Here is an 18755-nt window from a genome sequence, read left to right on the forward strand (position 1 = left end):
TCAGTGAAGGAGACTTTCCTTTAAGGATTCAGCTGCTGGAGACGTCAGCAAATATGGAAAGGAGAAAATCAAAAATATTTCATGTCAGTACGTAAATCCTAAGAGTTAATTTCAAAGTAAAATAACCTCTCAGAAAAAGCTATTTCTAGTTCACATTGCAATCATTTGCAACTGCTCCTCACAGTGCTTTCCAACACTGGGGATAACATGCCATTAAAATATAGTGTCCCCTCTTAGGAGAAGCAGTGAAGTCAACCAAAACACATATTTCTCCTGTACCCAAATCACAATGAGCTTACCACTTCTTTCATGGTTGAAGGTGATGAGGAAGGTCCCTTAATTGTCTCACTAGTGGTGTCATTCAGTCATTCCCATCCTTATTTCTTCCTTCCACCCAATCTTTCTTCATGAAACAATATAAATAAATTAAATAACGCTGGTTCTACCATCTCTGTGCACTGACAGCTGTAGCTTCCCACAGGTCCACCTATCCGGTTGATGGATGGGGAAACCAAGAAAGAAGGCCGAGTGGAGATTTCCATCAGTGGTCAGTGGGGGACAATCTGTGATGATGGCTGGTCAGACAAGGATGCTGCTGTGGTCTGTCGTCAGCTCGGCTACAGGTACCCACTGTAACTAGACAGTACAGAAACTTACTCCATGCTCTGGTTTATCAGATCAGTCCAAATTTATGTGCATTAATTGCTACTACTACTGTTTACCATTTCTATAGTGCTATTTGACGTACATAGTACGTACAGATACTCATAAGAGAAGGGCCATGTTTCACCGATCTTACAATATATTCTTGGCACACATAGGACAATTTTGATTAGACTGAAATGGAGATAGTTTAGTGAAAGACTTGTGAGAAGCAGGTTGAAGTAGTCTTAAGTGGGAGGTGCTTGAATGTGGTTGGGGGTTTCGATAGTGTGCTCAGGAAGTAAGAGAATAATTATGGTGATGTTTTGGAAAAAGAAATCACAGATTTTAGCAGTGCATTTGATGTGTGTGCAGAAAGAGAAGAGTCAAAGATGACCCCAAGGTTACAAGCTGAAAAGATTGGGAAGATGTTGTTGTTATCCACAGAGAAAGGGATCTCTTTGTGTGACCTGAGCATAGCCAGTTGGAATATGCTGATTTTGTTTTTTTTTGCACCTGTCGTTTCATGTCTTGCATGTAAAATTCTTTGATGTGTCTTTAAATTTGAAATGGATTGTGTTCTCTTTATCTGGTGTCTTTATTGAGAGGATGAGTACGATTTAGGCCTGAACGATAGTTTCATTCTAACAAGTCTCTCATGAGGGATTTTGCCATACGCTTTCTGAAAATCTAGATACACTACATCAACCGGCTCACCTTTATCCACATGTTTATTCAGACATTCAAAGGAGCGGCCTAGTGGTTAGAGTGGTGGACTTTGGTCCTGGGGAACTGAGTTCGATTCCCAGCACAGGCAGCTCCTTGTGACTCTGGGCAAGTCACTTAACCCTCCATTGCCCCATGTAAGCCGCATTGAGCCTGCCATGAGTGGGAAAGCGCAGGGTACAAATGTAACAAAAATAAAATAGATACTATTGGAGATTCTACATGGAATGTTGCTACTTTTGGAGATTCTACATGGAATGTTGCTACTATTGAGATTCTGTTGCTACTATTGGAGATTCTAGATGGAATGTTGCTACTATTGAGATTCTGTTGCTACTATTGGAGATTCTACATGGAATGTTGCTACTATTGGAGATTCTACATGGAATGTTGCTATTCCACTAGCAACATTCCATGTAGAAGGCTGCACAGGCTTCTGTTTCTGTGAGTCTGACGTCCTGCACGTACGTGCAGGACGTCAGACTCACAGAAGCAGAAGCCTGCGCGGCCACATTGGTGATCTGCAAGGGCCGACTTCTACATGGAATGTTGCTAGTGGAATAGCAACATTCCATGTAGAATCTCAAATAGTAGCAACAGTGGAGGAGTGGCCTAGTGGTTAGGGTGGTGGACTTTGGTCCTGGGTAACTGGGGAACTGAGTTGGATTCCCACTTCAGGCACAGGCAGCTCCTTGTGACTCTGGACAAGTCACTTAACCCTCCATTGCCCCATGTAAGCCGCATTGAGCCTGCCATGAGTGGGAAAGCGCAGGGTACAAATGTAACAAAAATAAAATAGATACTATTGGAGATTCTACATGGAATGTTGCTATTATTGGAGATTCTACATGGAATGTTGCTATTCCACTAGCAACATTCCATGTAGAAGGCTGCGCAGGCTTCTGTTTCTGTGAGTCTGACGTCCTGCGCAGGACGTCAGACTCACAGAAGCAGAAGCCTGTGCGGCCACATTGGTGATCTGCAAGGGCCGACTTCTACATGGAATGTTGCTAGTGGAATAGCATACGTGCAGGACGTCAGACTCACAGAAGCAGAAGCCTGCGCGGCCACATTGGTGATCTGCAAGGGCCGACTTCTACATGGAATGTTGCTAGTGGAATAGCATACGTGCAGGACATCAGACTCACAGCAGCAGAAACCTACACGGCCACATTGGTGATCTGCAAGGACCGACTTCTACATGGAATGGAATAGCAACATTCCATGTAGAATCTCAAATAGTAGCAACAGTGGAGGAGTGGCCTAGTGGTTAGGGTGGTGGACTTTGGTCCTGGGGAACTGAGGAACTGAGTTTGATTCCCACTTCAGGCACAGGCAGCTCCTTGTGACTCTGGGCAAGTCACTTAACCCTCCATTGCCCCATGTAAGCCGCATTGAGCCTGCCATGAGTGGGAAAGCGCAGGGTACAAATAAAAAAAAAATGAAGGTAATAACTGGAAATAAGACAAAACATAGCGCTGCTTTTACTAAGATGAGCTAATAGATTTAGCGCGTGCTATGCTAAATTGTAAGAAGTCCATAGGAATGTAATGGGCAGCATGGTATTTAGAGCATGTTAATCATTAGCACGCACTAAATCCATTAGTGCACCTTAGTAAAAGGAGCCCACAGAAAATAAAATATGATACCTTTTTTATTGGACTAACTTAATACATTCTTTGAATAGCTAACCCTTCTTCAGATCAGAAATCTCTCTCGTCATCCCTCCTTCTACAGATTTCAAACAAGCCAGATCTATTCCAATCTATCTAAATTTCCCCGCAAAATATTGATGAGCACAACAACCCTCCTTCTTCTCCTCCTCCTCCTCCAGCTCTCATCCACTCTTCCCTTGAGGGCTCTTTCACCTCTTTCCAACATCGGGCAATCACTAATCATGCAGTAGGTCATGTTCAGCCTGATCCCGTCAGTCTGGCCGAACCTCCAACAAGCTTAACCAGGTACTGAATGGGATAGAGACACTGGCCTCAAATTCCAATCCAAGATTGTCTTATTATTCCACACTTTTGAGGTCCCTTCTATCCCTCCAGGACCTAAGAGGAAATATTTTTTCATGCAGAGAATAGTTAAGCTCTGGAACTCGTTGCTAGAGGATATGGTAACAACGGCTAGTGTATCTGGGTTTAAAAAAGGGTTAGACAAGTTCCTGGAGGAAAAGTCCATATGTTATTGAGATGGACATGAGGAAACCACTGCTTGCCCTGGGATTGGTAGCATGGGATATTGCTACTATTGGGGGAGGAAAAGATAATCACATATGATTAATTAGGAGATATAGGGGCTCAAGAGACAAAAGGGGAAAACTACAATATAGGATAGAAAAGAGATGGAGAAAACATCAGGGTCACGGGGGGACAAATGTGTCAAGCACTCTCTGCTAACCTCCAAAGGCCTTTAAAAACAGGTGGGTTTTTAAATCACTTTTAAACTGAGATAAATTGGAGAGAGCTTTCAGACTATGCGGTAAACAGTTCCAGAGCTGAGGACCCTGGACAGAAAATATGGAGTGACGAAGAAGCATTGAAAAAATGTCATCAAATGAGGGATCAACTAGAAGGTATTGTTGAGAGGAGCGTAAGGGCCGAGAGGGTGTATTGGGAAAAAGGACTATAGAGAGAAATGATGATTCCTCCGTAGTCCGTATCTTATAGACCAAAAAGAGTAGCTTGTACTGGATACAAAAAGAAATAGGTAGCCAATGGGCATCTTTGAGAAGTGGAGTGACGTTGTCGTGTTTTTTATGCCCAGTAATAAGCTTAATAGCTGTGTTCTGAACAAGTTGTAGGCATCTCAGTTCGTGCTGAAGTAGACCAGTGTAGAGAGAGTTACAATTCTTACGATCAACATCTTGAATAGCTTATTGAGTGACAGCTCCTTCCTATTCACCAGCTTATGTTGAGTTTGTCTACATGTGGCACCAATATAACAATATTTATATACCTATTTCCACATTGCCTCTCCCAACAGGGAACTCAACCATTCCTTCCAAGCCTTTGTAAGTGGAGGAGGTTCTCTAAAGTTTAGCTTATTCAGGGCTTGATAGAGTCTTGACACTACCTTTTCCCTCTTTTTATCCTTAAAACATACCATCTGTAACAGCCACATCTCTCTGAGCAATCCTGCCTTGTATTTCTTAATAAAGTATGTCAGCTGATTAGAACTCTGTATTTAGTCTTCTCAAACTCTTGAGCTTAAATTCACACCCCATCCTCCATTAGCTCAAAAAATGTAGTTACCTCTGTGTTTCTATTGTCCCATTATACTTCCTTCCTGAAAATGGAGACAAATGGGATCTTGCCAGGTATTTGTGACCTGGATTGGCCACTGTTGGAAACAGGATGCTGGGTTTGATGGACCTTTGGTCTGTCCCAGTATGGCAACACTTATGTACTTAGGATTCTGAATGGAATCTTGCTACTCTTTGGGGTTCTAAATGGAATGTTGCTACACTTTGAAATTCTGCTTGGAATCTTGTTATTCTTTAGAATTCTAGAATCTTGCTACTCTTTGGGGTTCTAGAATCTTGCTACTCTTTGGGGTTCTACATGGAATGTTGCTACTGTTTGGGTTTCTCCCAGGTACTTGTGACCTGGATTGGCCACTGTTGGAAACAGGATGCTGGGCTTGATGGACATTTGGTCTGTCCCAGAGTGGCAGTACTTATGTACTTAGGATTCTGAAAGGAATCTTGCTACTCTTTGGGGTTCTACATGGAATGTTGCTACACTTTGAAATTCTGCATGGAATCTTGTTATTCTTTAGAATTCTAGAATCTTGCTACTCTTTGGGGTTCTACACGGAGTGTTGCTACTGTTTGGGTTTCTCCAAGGTACTTGTGACCTGGATTGGCCACTGTTGGAAACAGGATGCTGGGCTTGATGGACCTTCGATCTGGTCCGGTATGGCGACACTTATCTACTTATGTACAAATCCTGTATTTTACTAAATGGGGAGCTTTGGATCTCACTCCCCCAATGAGGGTGGGGTGGGGGGGCACACATCCCCTGTTTGACATATTTTCCTTCCCCAATCCATCCAGATCTTAAAACTAGACTAGAGAAAACACATCATTCTCCATAGACACACAGCTGTTGTCTTCTAACCTCTTATAGAGTGCCCTCAGGGATTTTAATATCACAGCCTTGTAATGCCTCCTCAGATTCAGACATTATCTGGTCCACTAAAGAGTCAGGATTGTTATCAAAAAGTAAAGCTTTGGTCTTATCGGTGTTTAACTTGAGTTGATAATGTAACATCAAGGACCTAATCAGTGTTAAACATCTTTGAAGAACTGATGATATTGAATGTATCTATGAATAAATCAGAATTAACAGTAATATCATTGGCATAACTGTAAGTGATGTAACCCTCTCTAGGTAGTTCCAAACCCATAGAATATAAGAAGATATTAAATAGTGTAGGTGACAAAGGAGATCCCTGTGGGACTCCACAAGGATTTCTCTAACTATCCGATAACTTTCCATTATGTTTTACTTTATATGACCTAGAAACCAAAAATCCTCTAAACCACTTCAATATGTTACCATCAATACCTATATGATTAAGTTCAGAAGGCAAAATATTATAATCCACCAGATCAAAAGCTGACGATAGATCGAACTGTAAGATTAAACCTTTACCATTTTGACATGGTATGCGCCAAACAGCATCATAAAAGACACAAAACTGTTTCTGTTCTATGCCATGTTCGAAAGCCTGATTGGGTAAAGTGGAGAAAACATCAAGTTGCGTCAAGTATGAATTAAGCTGATTACAAACTAAGCCCTCCATTAATTTATCAAAAAAAGGTATTGATGCGACTAGTCTGTAGTTAAAAATGGAACCACTAGACTCTTTCAAATCCTTCATAATCTTTCTGGAAAGAGTCCTTACATAAGTAAATACTGAATCCAATGAAACAGCATAAGCAGAAACTCAAAAGGAGGTGTATTCATCAAAGAAGGCGGAAAAAGGTCCAACCGTACAATGTGATTTAGAATATTTATAGAAGAGTGATTTAAATAATGTCCGCTCAATATAGGCAGAAAATCCGTCCATTTCCTATCAGCCACTATTTCAAAAGAACTAGTTGTAACCTCATATCTTTCAGTCTGCGTTAAATTTGAGGCTCTAGCTTTTAAGTTTCACTTTTCTTTTACTTCTCCGCTGCTTCTTCTCTGTGACATCTTGTTTGATCAACTTTTGTTAGCTGGTGTCTATCACCATAGGAAAAGACTTCACAACATCATTATCTTAAAAACACCATGAAATAGAATTCTGAAACGCAGTACAAACAAATTTCATTCCTGCCAAAATTCCATACAAACGTACTTACTCTAAATCACTCTTAATCTAGGATGGTTGTTTTTCTTGTTCTGCTGCTGAAATTCTGAAGCTGTAAATCATTAGTTGGTGAATATAGAGACTTGTGTTCAGCAGAGCCTCAAGAGACAGGGAGCGGTGGAAATTAGAATAACAAAGTTTTGGTTACAATAAAATAAATGTAAGTAAGCTGCACAGTTGAAAAATGTGTCCTCAGAACATTACAGGCCTCTTTAATAACGTTTCAGGAAGGTAAGTGTAGAAGATGCTGAAGCTGAGGAACTGTATATAGGGCACGGCCTTCTTGCCTGTAAAAGTGGGGGAGCCAAAGTGGGAGAACCTTGTTGTTATTCTTGCAACATCAATTGTATTTCTGTACCCTGATTCCGATAATTTTGTCTTCCTTCCTTCTTGTCATTAGGAATTGTAATATTTAAACCAAATTGTACAATAATTTCCCCAAAAAATTCTGTTACCATGGATTAATAAGATTTCTTTTTAAAAGAAATGTCTTATGGGCTTTCCTAAACTGAAGATAACCACAAACCTTAAAAGAAAAGGAGGAGGGGGGAAGGCACTTGATATACCACCTTTCTGTGGTTTTTGCAACTACATTTATTTATTTATTTATTTAATTACATTTGTACCCTGCGCTTTCCCACTCATGGCAGGCTCAATGCGGCTTACATGGGGCAGTGGAGGGTTAAGTGACTTGCCCAGAGTCACAAGGAGCTGCCTGTGCCTGAAGTGGGAATCGAACTCAGTTCCCCAGGACCAAAGTCCATCACCCTAACCACTAGGCCACTCCTCCACTGTTGCTACTGTTTGAGATTCTACATGGAATGTTGCTATTCCACTAGCAACATTCCATGTAGAAGTCGGCCCTTGCAGATCACCAATGTGGCCGCGCAGGCTTCTCTTTCTGTGAGTCTGACGTCCTGCACGTACGTGCTGAACGTCAGACTCACAGAAAGAGAAGCCTGCGCAGCCTTCTACATGGAATGTTGCTAGTGGAATAGCAACATTCCATGTAGAATCTCCAATAGTAGCAACATTCCATGTAGAATCTCCAATAGAAGCAACATTCCATGTAGAATCTCCAATAGTAGCAACATTCCATGTGGAATCTCCAAAAGTAGCAACAGAATCTCCAATAGTAGCAACATTCCATGTAGAATCTCCAATAGTATCTATTTTATTTTTGTTACATTTGTACCCTGCGCTTTGCCACTCATGGCAGGCTCAATGCGGCTTACATGGGGCAATGGAGGGTTAAGTGACTTGCCCAGAGTCACAAGGAGCTGCCTGTGCCTGAAGTGGGAATCGGTTCCTCAGTTCCCCAGGACCAAAGTCCACCACCCTAACCACTAGGCCACTTCTCCACTCCATTCAAAGCGGTTTACATATATTCAGGTACTTATTTGTACCAGGGGCAATGGAGGGTTATGTGACTTGCCCAGAGTCACAAGGAGCTGCAGTGGGAATCAAACCCCAGGATCCCCCGCTGCACTAACCACTAGGCTACTCCTCCACATTCCAAAACTGTGCAGCCTTATAAGAAAAAGTAGATTGAAAAATCCTCTTTGCCTTTACATGGCAAAATCAGGGAAACTTTAATAAAAAAACGTTTTCTAGTAGATGTAGAAATAAAATCATTTAGAAAAACAAAATGAACACCTAAATAAGTAGGAGTCAATCCATTCAAAGCTTGATAGGTCAAAGCTGATACCTTAAATTGAAATCTTGCCTCCGGTAGTAACCAATGCAAACAGCTTAATAAAGGAGTCATATGATCATATTTGTCTGCGGGAAAGTTAACTCTGGCTGCTGCTTTCTGTAATTTAGACTTAAGCAACTTTGTGCAACCAATAATTTAAAGACAGACAAGTCAAAAAAATGTCCAAATATTCTTAGTGTCTTTAATAACAGAAATGAATCTCTTAACTAAGTTCCTAAAGATAGTTGAGTATCCACCTGAATTAGAAATGATTAACTTGCAGCATCATATCACTCAGAGGTAACGGTGGACCTACCCATAAAACTTTGATTTTTCTTCTTTATTAAGCTTCAATTTATAAGCAGAAACCCATGAATTGACTAAATCTAAACAACCACAAAGACATAGTAACATACATAGTAACATAGTAGATGATGGCAGAAAAAGACCTGCCCGGTCCATCCAGTCTGCCCAACAAGATAACTCATATTTGCTGCTTTTTGTGTATACCCTACTTTGATTTGTACCTGTGCTCTTCAGGGCACAGACCGTATAAGTCTGCCCAGCACTATCCCTGCCTCCCAACCACCAGCTCTGGCACAGACTGTATAAGTCTGCCCAGCACTATCCCCGCCTCCCAACCACCAGCTCTGGCACAGACCATATAAGTGCCCAGCACTATCCCTGCCTCCCAACCACCAGCCCTGCCTCCCAACCACCGGCTCTGGCACAGACTATATAAGTCTGCCCAGCACTACCCCCGCCTCCCAACCACCAGCCCCGCCTCCCAACCACCGGCTCTGGTGCAGACCATATAAGTCTGCCCAGCACTATCCCTACCTCCCAACCACCAGCCCCGCCTCCCAAACACCGGCTCTGGCACAGACCGTATAAGTCTGCCCAGCACTATCCCCGCCCCCCAACCACCAGCCCCGCCTCCCAACCACCAGCTCTGGCACAGACCGTACAAGTCTGTCCAGCACTATCCCTGCCTCCCAACCCCCAGTCCCGCTTCCCACCACCGGCTGTGGCACAGACCGTATAAGTCTGTCCAGCACTATCCCTGCCTCCCAACCACCAGTCCCGCTGCCCACCACCAGCTCTGGCACAGACCGTATAAGTCTGCTCAGCCCTATCCCCGCCTCCCAACCACCAGCCCCGCCTCCCGATCTTGACTAAGCTCCTGAGGATCCATTCCTTCGGCACAGGATTCCTTTATGCTTATCCCACGCATTTTTTAATTCCTTTACCGTTTTCATTTCCACCACCTCCCGCAAGAGGGCATTCCAAGCATCCACTACTCTCTCCGTGAAAAAATACTTCCTGACATTTTTCTTGAGTCTGCCCCCCTTCAATCTCATTTCATGTCCTCTCGTTCTACCGCCTTCCCATCTCCGGAAAAGGTTCGGATTAATACCTTTCAAATATTTGAACGTCTGTATCATATCACCATATCAGATTCCATGTCCTGCGTTGCCAATAGTAATGTCATCTACATATATAAAGGATTGGATCTTCGAGTTCTCTAGGCTTTTGGCTAATGTAGATGTATTTATATACCCCACTTTTTTCCACATTAAGCAGACTCAAAGTGGCTTCCAATGTACAGGAATCAATTACAATTACATTAGATAGAGAAAAAGGAACAGGGTAGGAAGGGAAAGGGAAGAGGGTCTAAAATAGACTGTGGAAGATTATTGTTAGAGACCGTGGCTGTGAGATAACTTGTGGTCTGGAAGGAAAGCAAGGGTTTAAAGGAGGGAGTTTCCTTAGCACTGATTTACTGTGTGAAAAAATGATTATGCTGACTGAGAAAATGAATGTTAGATATTCTCTCTTAGAAGAAATTTGTGACAGACAGTGGAAACTTTCTGAGGACAAAATTAATTTTTCCATAGCAAAAGTCTTAACCCAAGAAAGCATTGAGTATATGGAATAGCTGTTGATATGTGTCTAATTTCATATACAATCTGTTTAATACTGAAGCAGCGGAAGTATTACAGCCTTAGTTAACCAACGTGTGAAAAGAAGTTTTATTGAAGCCTTTGTCAAACGTTGCTTATCTACTTGGGCTTTATCCAAAATAATGATAAATACTAACTAAGAAGTTTCATACCAAAAGAGTTTGGTTGACAGTAGTATAATTGGTCATTTTAAGGAAAGGAAACAGAGGGAAGACTTGTTAAATAGAAAAATAAGACATTAAGACACTCATTTTCAAAGCAGATGGACATCTCAAAATGGCTAAAAAAAATTCCATCTGCCAAAAACGTCCAAATCACTTGAAAGGCAGAATTTGGAAGTCTTACACTGCAGTTCATCCAAATAGCAAGGGGGCGTGTTGGAGGCGTGTTCTATGGGTGGGACCAGGGCGGGCCCAATATTAGGAAGAAATGTCCAAGGCAAACAAGAAGGACATGTCCGGGCACTGGAACTGAATTTCGGGGCATAATTTTGGGCGGGCAGGTTGCTGGAGCTTATGCGAGCCCGGTCAATATTCAGCTGAGTCCGCTTAAGAAAGTGCAGCCCCACGAAAATATCGCCCCACTCCCCAGGCAGCTCCGCTCCGCTCCTTACCACCCCCCCCCCCCCGGGTAGCTCTGCTCTGCCCTGCCCACTCCCCCTCACCAACAAAAGCCCCATCCCACCCCCACCTCCCAGTCAGGATAGGACCCTCCCCCTGGGCCTACCTGACCTCCCTGGTGGTCCAGTGGGGCATTGAGAGCAGGAGCGATGGGGACTTCCTGAAAACAGCTGCTGTGACCACTTGCAAGGGTGGGTAGAGTGGAGTGATTCGGGGTGAGGCCAGTACAAAGCGGAACTGCCCGGGGGAGGGGGGGTGATGTTGTCGGGGGCTGCATCGCCATGGGAGGGAAAAAAATAAACTTTTTTTTTTTAACATGGGGCCACGGCCCGATATTCATCTGGGGCCTGCATGAAGATAAGCGGGTGAATTTCAGTCGGCTTTTGCAGGCCTTGGCTGAATATTGCCGGCTGCATAAGTCCTGGCTGCTGCCCAGTGCCTCCTCTTAGCCTGCCCCTGACCATTCTTCTTTTTTGGGGGCCAGTCAGAGGCGATATTCAGCAACACTCCCCAATTTAGTGCCGCTGAGTATCCGCGGTTGGGCGGCGACAGGTGATTTAAGTGGCCTTAAATCACTTTGAATAAAGGCCTCATACTTTTTTTAATTGGATCCTCACCTCGCAATAAAACACGAATAAATTCACCACCATTGACACACCAAAACTGAATCTTCCAATTTCGGATACCCTAAAACTTCTTGGAGTTACCATCGATCGACACCTAACACTTGAGAGTCACGCGAAAAACACAACCAAGAAGATGTTCCATTCAATGTGGAAACTAAAAAGAGTAAGACCTTTCTTCCCAAGAACCGTCTTCCACAATCTGGTACAATCAATGGTACTCAGTCATCTAGATTACTGCAATGCACTCTACGCTGGCTGCAAAGAGCAAATAATCAAAAAATTTCAGACAGCTCAGAACACCGCAGCTAGACTCATATTCGGCAAAACAAAATACGAAATCGCCAAACCTCTATGAGAAAAACTGCACTGGCTCCCACTCAAAGAACGTATCACGTTCAAAATTTGCACCCTAGTTCACAAAATTATTCACGGAGACGCACCAGCCTACATGTCAGACCTGATAGATTTACCACCCAGAAATGCCAAAAAATCATCCCGTACGTTCCTCAATCTTCACTTCCCAGGTTGTAAAGGTCTTAAATACAAACTAACGCATGTGTCAACCTTTTCCTACCTGAGCACACAATTCTGGAATGCATTGCCGCGAAACCTAAAAATGACTTATGAACAAACCAACTTCCGAAGTCTACTGAAGACCCCTCTCTTCAACAAGGCATACAACAAAGATCAACAAATATGAATTTCTGTATTAACATGTTTCTTCATTATCATGTTACCCAAGATCCTCTTTTATTACTAAATGTACATTTTCTTTATAACTCTTATATATTTCTTAAATATCTCCTAAGACGTCTGCTTGTTAAAATATTTCCATGTTCTATCACTATCATGTTACCAAAAATTATATGCTATTACTAAAGGTATACTTTCTCATGTATTCTCACTATTCATGATGTATTGTAAGCCACATTGAGTCTGCAAATAGGTGGGAAAATGTGGGATACAAATGCAACAAATAAAAAAAAAATAAATCCTGAAAGAGTTGAAGAATGGGAGAGAGGTTACATCTTTAATAAAGGACAGAGTAGTGAGGTTGCCGTGTTGGTCCACTTTAAAGATAATAGAAAGAAATAAAATAAAGGAAATAAAAATGTATTGTTAGTCCAAATTTTCCTCTCTTTTCTTTTGTTTTATTTCTATTTATTATATTTAATATAGGGAATTTGGCCTTTCTTAATTTGTAATACCTAACAAAGCCAGTACATCATTAGCGAGTGATTGTAAGAAGGATGATGGATGTAGCAGAAAGACCAGCACACCACACTAGTTGCTTATATGCTCGACTCGACGACAGTGAGGCGTGCTTATGGAGAACATTGCAGCTGGGGCTCATAACAAGTGACATCAAACTCAACCACATCAGCGTCATGGATACCTGAATGCGGAGTTCCACAGGGATCCCCCCTCTCACCGACTATATTCAACCTAATGATGACACCCTTGGCCAAACTACTATCGAATCAGAACCTAAACCCAATTATATACTTTGATGATGTAACGATCTTCATCCCATTCAAACAAGATCTAAGGGAAATCTCCAACGAAATCAAGCAAAGCCTACATATCATGAATTCCTGGGCAGATGCATTTCAGCTGAAACTCAATGCTGAGAAAACCCAGTGCCTGGTACTCACCTCGCAATACAACAAGAATAAATTTACCACCATCAACACACCTAAACTAAATCTACCAGTTTCGGACACCCTAAAAATCCTCGGAGTCACCATTGATCGACACCTAACACTTGAGAACCATGCAAATAACAACCAAAAAGATGTTTCATTCAATGTGGAAGCTAAAAAGAGTTAGACCATTTTTTCCAAGGATTGTCTTCCGCAATCTGGTACAATCACTGGTACTCAGTCATCTGGACTACTGTAACTCACTGTACGCTGGTTGTAAAGAGCAAATACTCAAAAAACTCCAGACAGCTCAGAATACGGCAGCCAGGCTAATATTCGGCACACCAAAATACGAAAGCGCAAAACTCCTACGAGAAAAACTACACTGGCTCCCACTAAAAGAACGCATCACGTTCAGACTTTGCACTTTAGTCCATAAAATCATCCATGGTAATGCCCCAGCCTACATGTCAGACCTAATAGAACTACCACCCAGGAACGCAAAAAAATCTTCTCGCACACCCCTTAATCTTCATCCTCCCAAATGTAAAGGTCTGAAATACAAATCAATGCATGCATCTACCTTTTCCTATACGAGCACGCAGCTCTGGAACGCGCTGCCACGTAACCTGAAAACGGTCTATGAATTGACCAATTTCCGCAAACTATTGAAAACGTATCTCTTCGACAAGATATATCACAAAGATCAACATGTGTAACTGCATAATCTTTAAAACTTCCAGAACTGTCTTATAATGTCTTTTGCTTTAACACCATCATGTATTTCACTACCATGTAACACAAAACCCTCTGTAAACTAAATGTATATTCACTTCTATTTCCAGTATCCATGATGAATTGTAAGCCACATTGAGCCTGCAAAAACGTGGGATAATATGGGATACAAATGCAATAAATAAATAAAATAAATAAAAATACCAAGAACTTGCAAGGTTAAAAAAAAACGTCAGCCATTCGCCATGTCTACCTAATTTGCTCCTTTTCCTTGGGGGCTGTAGAAAGAAGGAGGCTGCATTCTTACGACACTACTTTTGGCTAACTCCAGCAGAATCAGTCCTGACATGATGCATGACGCTCCTTGTGGAGACTGGCGAAGTACCATCAAACGGTACTGTTCCTGCTTCTTGCAGAATGAACAGACAGACTGCTGGAACCCATTTCTCTTTCAGAGTAAGAATCTTTCTCAGTTCTTCAGCCATTATAGCATCAGGCACCTGATTTATAAGGTTTATTTGCCCTGCTTTGTGCCCAGAGGAAATCCTTTTATAGCACTGCGGCTTTACAGACCTTTGAGTAGCTGGAGAGGCTTCAACTATAAGCACATTCCTGCAAAAGCAATATTACAAAACAGGAAGCAGAGAGCTTTTTATTAGAAGTTAGGGTCCGAAAATGATTCCAGCAGAACAGTCATTAAAGGGTTATTTATACTCCTCATTGGCATGTGCAGTGTACTATCATGATTTATGTTACTTGGTCTTTCATTCTGCTACTTGTAAGGAGCTTTTTTCCCAGGCTGGCTTGCAGGGCCAGGGAATTACAGCAGTGCCGAGTCTTGCTGGGAACTTTTGATTTATTTGTCGTATTAACTTCTGCACAGTTGAATTGACAGCTGGTTCTCTTCTGCTTATGAGATCAGGGACTGTCAGCCAGTCATGGGTTTGCTTCAGTGCCTGCATTGGTACATCCTGGGGGTAATTCTCTACAGTTCGCTAAACATTAGGCGCCAGGATGCTGCACGGCAAACGTGACTTCTGTATTGGCAATTAAGTGCATAATTGCTAGCGTTAAGTCTGCAGTTACACACAAACATTTAAGCGCATCCGCTTACACAACGCCAAAATGACTAAATGTTACAGTTGTGTGAAGAACTGTCAGGATTCTCTAAGCATAGCGTGGAAGCTCTGGTCACACCCCTGACCTGCCCATTCCCCCTCCCATGTCCACACCCCCACCTCGCAGTACGTACTATACAATATATGCGTATTGGTTACAGAATACCAACTAAGTGTAGTTAAATGCAAATTAATTCCAATTAGCACCAATTCTGACCAGTAATTGGTTGTTAGTGTCAATTAGCAGCTGATTTGTCTATTAAGTTATGCACATATTTTTTTTTTTTGTTGTTACATTTGTACCCCGCGCTTTCCCACTCATGGCAGGCTCAATGCGGCTTACATGGGGCAATGGAGGGTTAAGTGACTTGCCCAGAGTCACAAGGAGCTGCCTGTGCCTGAAGTGGGAATCAAACTCAGTTCCTCAGGACCAAAGTCCACCACCCTAACCACTAGGCCACTCCTCCACATATTATTCTGTACCCTGTGTGAGTGTAATCATTAAACGGGGCATGCATGGGTGTCTCTGGCGTTTAGCACATGGTAATTTGGGGTCTGCGCTTAAAAACGCTAGAGCATCTTAGTAAACAGGGCCCTTAGCGAGTCACAATGAACAAGAAATGGTATACGCAGGGTATAAATGTCAATATGTAATGTAATGAACAATGAGAGAAGGAACATGCCGAGCTATAAAATCAGGCTACAGAGAGTATGTTTTGGATTATTCTTTCTAATGTTCATTACTTTGTATTTGTCCACATTAAATTTCCAATGTCCTAATGTCTTCCTGCAATTTTTCACATTCTGCTTTGTTTTAACAACCTTGAATAGTTATATGTCATCTGCAGATTTAATTACCTCACTCGTTGTTACGATTTCCATATCATTTATAAATATGTTAAATAGCACCAGTCCCAGTAAAGATCTCTGCAGCTCTCCACTATTCCCTCTCCTCCAATGAGAAAAATGACCTTTTAACCCTACCCTCTGTTTTCTGTCCTAATCCACAGAAGGACATTGCCTCCTATCCCATGACTTTCTCATTTTCTCAGGAGTCTCTACTTATTCTTTCATTCTCTTCCTGAGTCAGTACGCCAAGCTCCTTCTCTGGCTGTATTGAAATCTAGGCTAAAAGCCCACCTTTTTGAGGCTGCTTTTAACTCAACTCCTATTCACTTGTTCTGTACCTTTTATTTATTTATTAGGATTTATTTACCGCCTTTTTGAAGGAATTCACTCAAGGCGGTGTACAGTAAGAATAGATGAAGCATGAGCAATAGACAATTACAGCAGTAAAAATATTCAAAAACATCGTGTAATGTCTTTCGGGGAGGGTGTGGTTAGTGAAAGTCCTTGGGAGGACCTTAGTGTCCTTGGCGGTGTGTGGAGGATCATCCTGTTTTTCAGGTACTCAGGGCCATTTCCTTTCAGGGCGTTGAAGATCAGACATAGAGTTTTAAATTTAGCCCTGTATTGTACTGGTAGCCAATGAAGTTTTTGCAAAAATGGTGTGATGTGGTCACGTCGCTTGCAACCTTCTATGAGTCTTGCTGCTGCATTCTGAATCAACTGGAGCTGGTGCAGGCCCTTTGTAGTCAGATCATTGTATAGTGCATTGCAGTAATCCAGTCTTGATGTTACCATGGCATGTATAACTGGGATAAGATTTACCTTCTCGATGTAAGGAGAGAGGCAGCGTAGCTGTCGCAAATAGTAGAAGCAGCTCTTGAAGGTTGCTTGGATTTGGGGAATCGTAGTAAGTGTTGAATCTAACTGTATTCCAAGGTTTCTGACTTGTGATTTGAGGGGGAGTTCATACTTCCCAAAAGGGATTTTGATGTCAGGTATGTATTCACTTGTGTTAGGGACCCAGAGAAGCTTGGTTTTACTTGGGTTCAGGCAAAGTTTGTTGTGTTTAGCCCATTCTTGAATTGATGTTAGACAAGTGATCAGTTTATTCAAGGTTGTAGGTAAGTCAGGTTCAATGGGTATGAGTAGCTGCACATCATCCACATAGATGTAGAACTGAGTGTCCATTGACCGAATCAGCTCATCTAGTGGCTTGAGGTAGATATTGAACAGAATAGGTGACAGTATCGATCCTTGTGGTACCCTGCAGGTAAGTGTCCATGGTGGTGATGAGTTGCTGCCAAACATTATGGATTGTTGCCTGTCTGATAGGTAGGATCTGAACCAAGCAAGTACTGTTCCATTGATACATGTTTCTGTCAGTCGTGCTAGCATGATATCATGATCTATGGTTTCAAAAGCTGCTGAGAAATCTAGCAGTACTGAGGCAAATCCCTTGTCTCAGTTTCTGTGAAGATCATCTAGCAGGGATACGAGGACTGTTTCTGTTCCATAACCAGGTCTGAATCCAGATTGACATGGATCTAGCCAGTTACTCTTTTCTAGCCATTCATTAAGTTGAACACAGACTGTTTGTTCTATGAGTTTCCCTAGAAACGGGATGTTGGATGCTGGCCTGTAATTTTCAAGTTTGTCCTGATCAAGGTTGTTTTTCTTTAGCAGAGGGTGGACCACTGCCCTTTTTAATGCTGTTAGTAGTTGCCCATTAGAAAGAGAGGTGTTCACAATTTTTGTGGCGCCTTCTATGAGGCCCATACTTGCCTGCTGCACTATTTTTGATGGGCAGGGATCGAGGGAGCAGGTAGTTGGTCGAAGGTCTCTTAAGATTTTGTCAGGGCTCTCATCTGCCATTGGGTTAAAAGTGTCCCATCCGTCTTTGTCAGGAGGGGGCGAGTTTGTGTACCCCTGGTTGACTGGTTGGGTACTGAGTGAGACTGCCAGTGAATCCTGGTGGAAACTTTTCATTTTGTTTGCAAAGTATGCAGCAAAATCATTGCAATTCAGTTTAAACTGGGCAGGCTGGTTCTGTTGTGGGGGTTGCAGTAGGCTGTTTACTATACTGAACAGCTGCTTGGTTGAATTGGCAGCCTGTGCAATGCATTGCGAGAAATACTGTTTTTTGGTTGCTGGTAATGCTTGGCGGTACTTTGCCATGTGCTTCCTACAGTTTAGTCTGTCTTCATCTAGACGAGATTTGCGCCATCTCCTTTCCAGTTTTCGTCCTTTACGTTTAAGGATCCGAAGTTCTGGAGAAAACCAAGGTGAGCGTTTGTGAGTGGGGCATAAGACCTTTTTTAGTGGTGCTGTTTCCTCTAAGGACTTGGCTAAGTGTGTATTTCAGATGTCAACTTGTTCTGACACTGTTGTCTTTTCATCTGCATGTGGACAGTCCAAGGCCTTTAGGAAATTCTCAGCGGTCAGCTTTTTTTTGTCTCTGATCTCCTTCCAAATTCTGGGAGGTGCCATTTGTTTTAGGTGGCCACTTATGGAGAATTTAATTAGAAAATGGTCTGACCATCATAGGGGTGTTATTTCAATACTGTTATCCCAGAATTCTGGGATATCCACCTCTTTGTAGAATATCAAATCTAGTATGTGACCCTTTTTGTGGGTTGGAGAATTGATCACCTGTGTAAATCCTAGTGCTGTCATCGTGTCTAGAAAGGCAGCTGTGGTGGTATCTGGGGTTTTGATGTGTAGATTGAAGTCTCCCATGATCACCAGCCTAGGGTAATTCAGGTTCACTTGAGT

At 42.4% G+C, this 18755-nt stretch overlaps 1 protein-coding gene across 1 annotated transcript in view; it reads left to right on the top strand.

Moving 5' to 3' along the window:
- The window catches only part of PRSS12 (serine protease 12), an 80970-nt gene that overhangs the window by 38993 nt on the left and 23222 nt on the right, over nt 1–18755 (top strand). Inside the window, exon 6 of the mRNA XM_030192722.1 lies at nt 482–623. Coding sequence (XP_030048582.1) covers nt 482–623 — 142 coding nt within the window. The remainder of the gene's footprint in view (nt 1–481; nt 624–18755) is intronic.

The sequence above is a fragment of the Microcaecilia unicolor genome, chromosome 2, assembly GCF_901765095.1.
Source record: "Microcaecilia unicolor chromosome 2, aMicUni1.1, whole genome shotgun sequence".
In the NCBI taxonomy this organism is placed as follows: domain Eukaryota; kingdom Metazoa; phylum Chordata; class Amphibia; order Gymnophiona; family Siphonopidae; genus Microcaecilia; species Microcaecilia unicolor.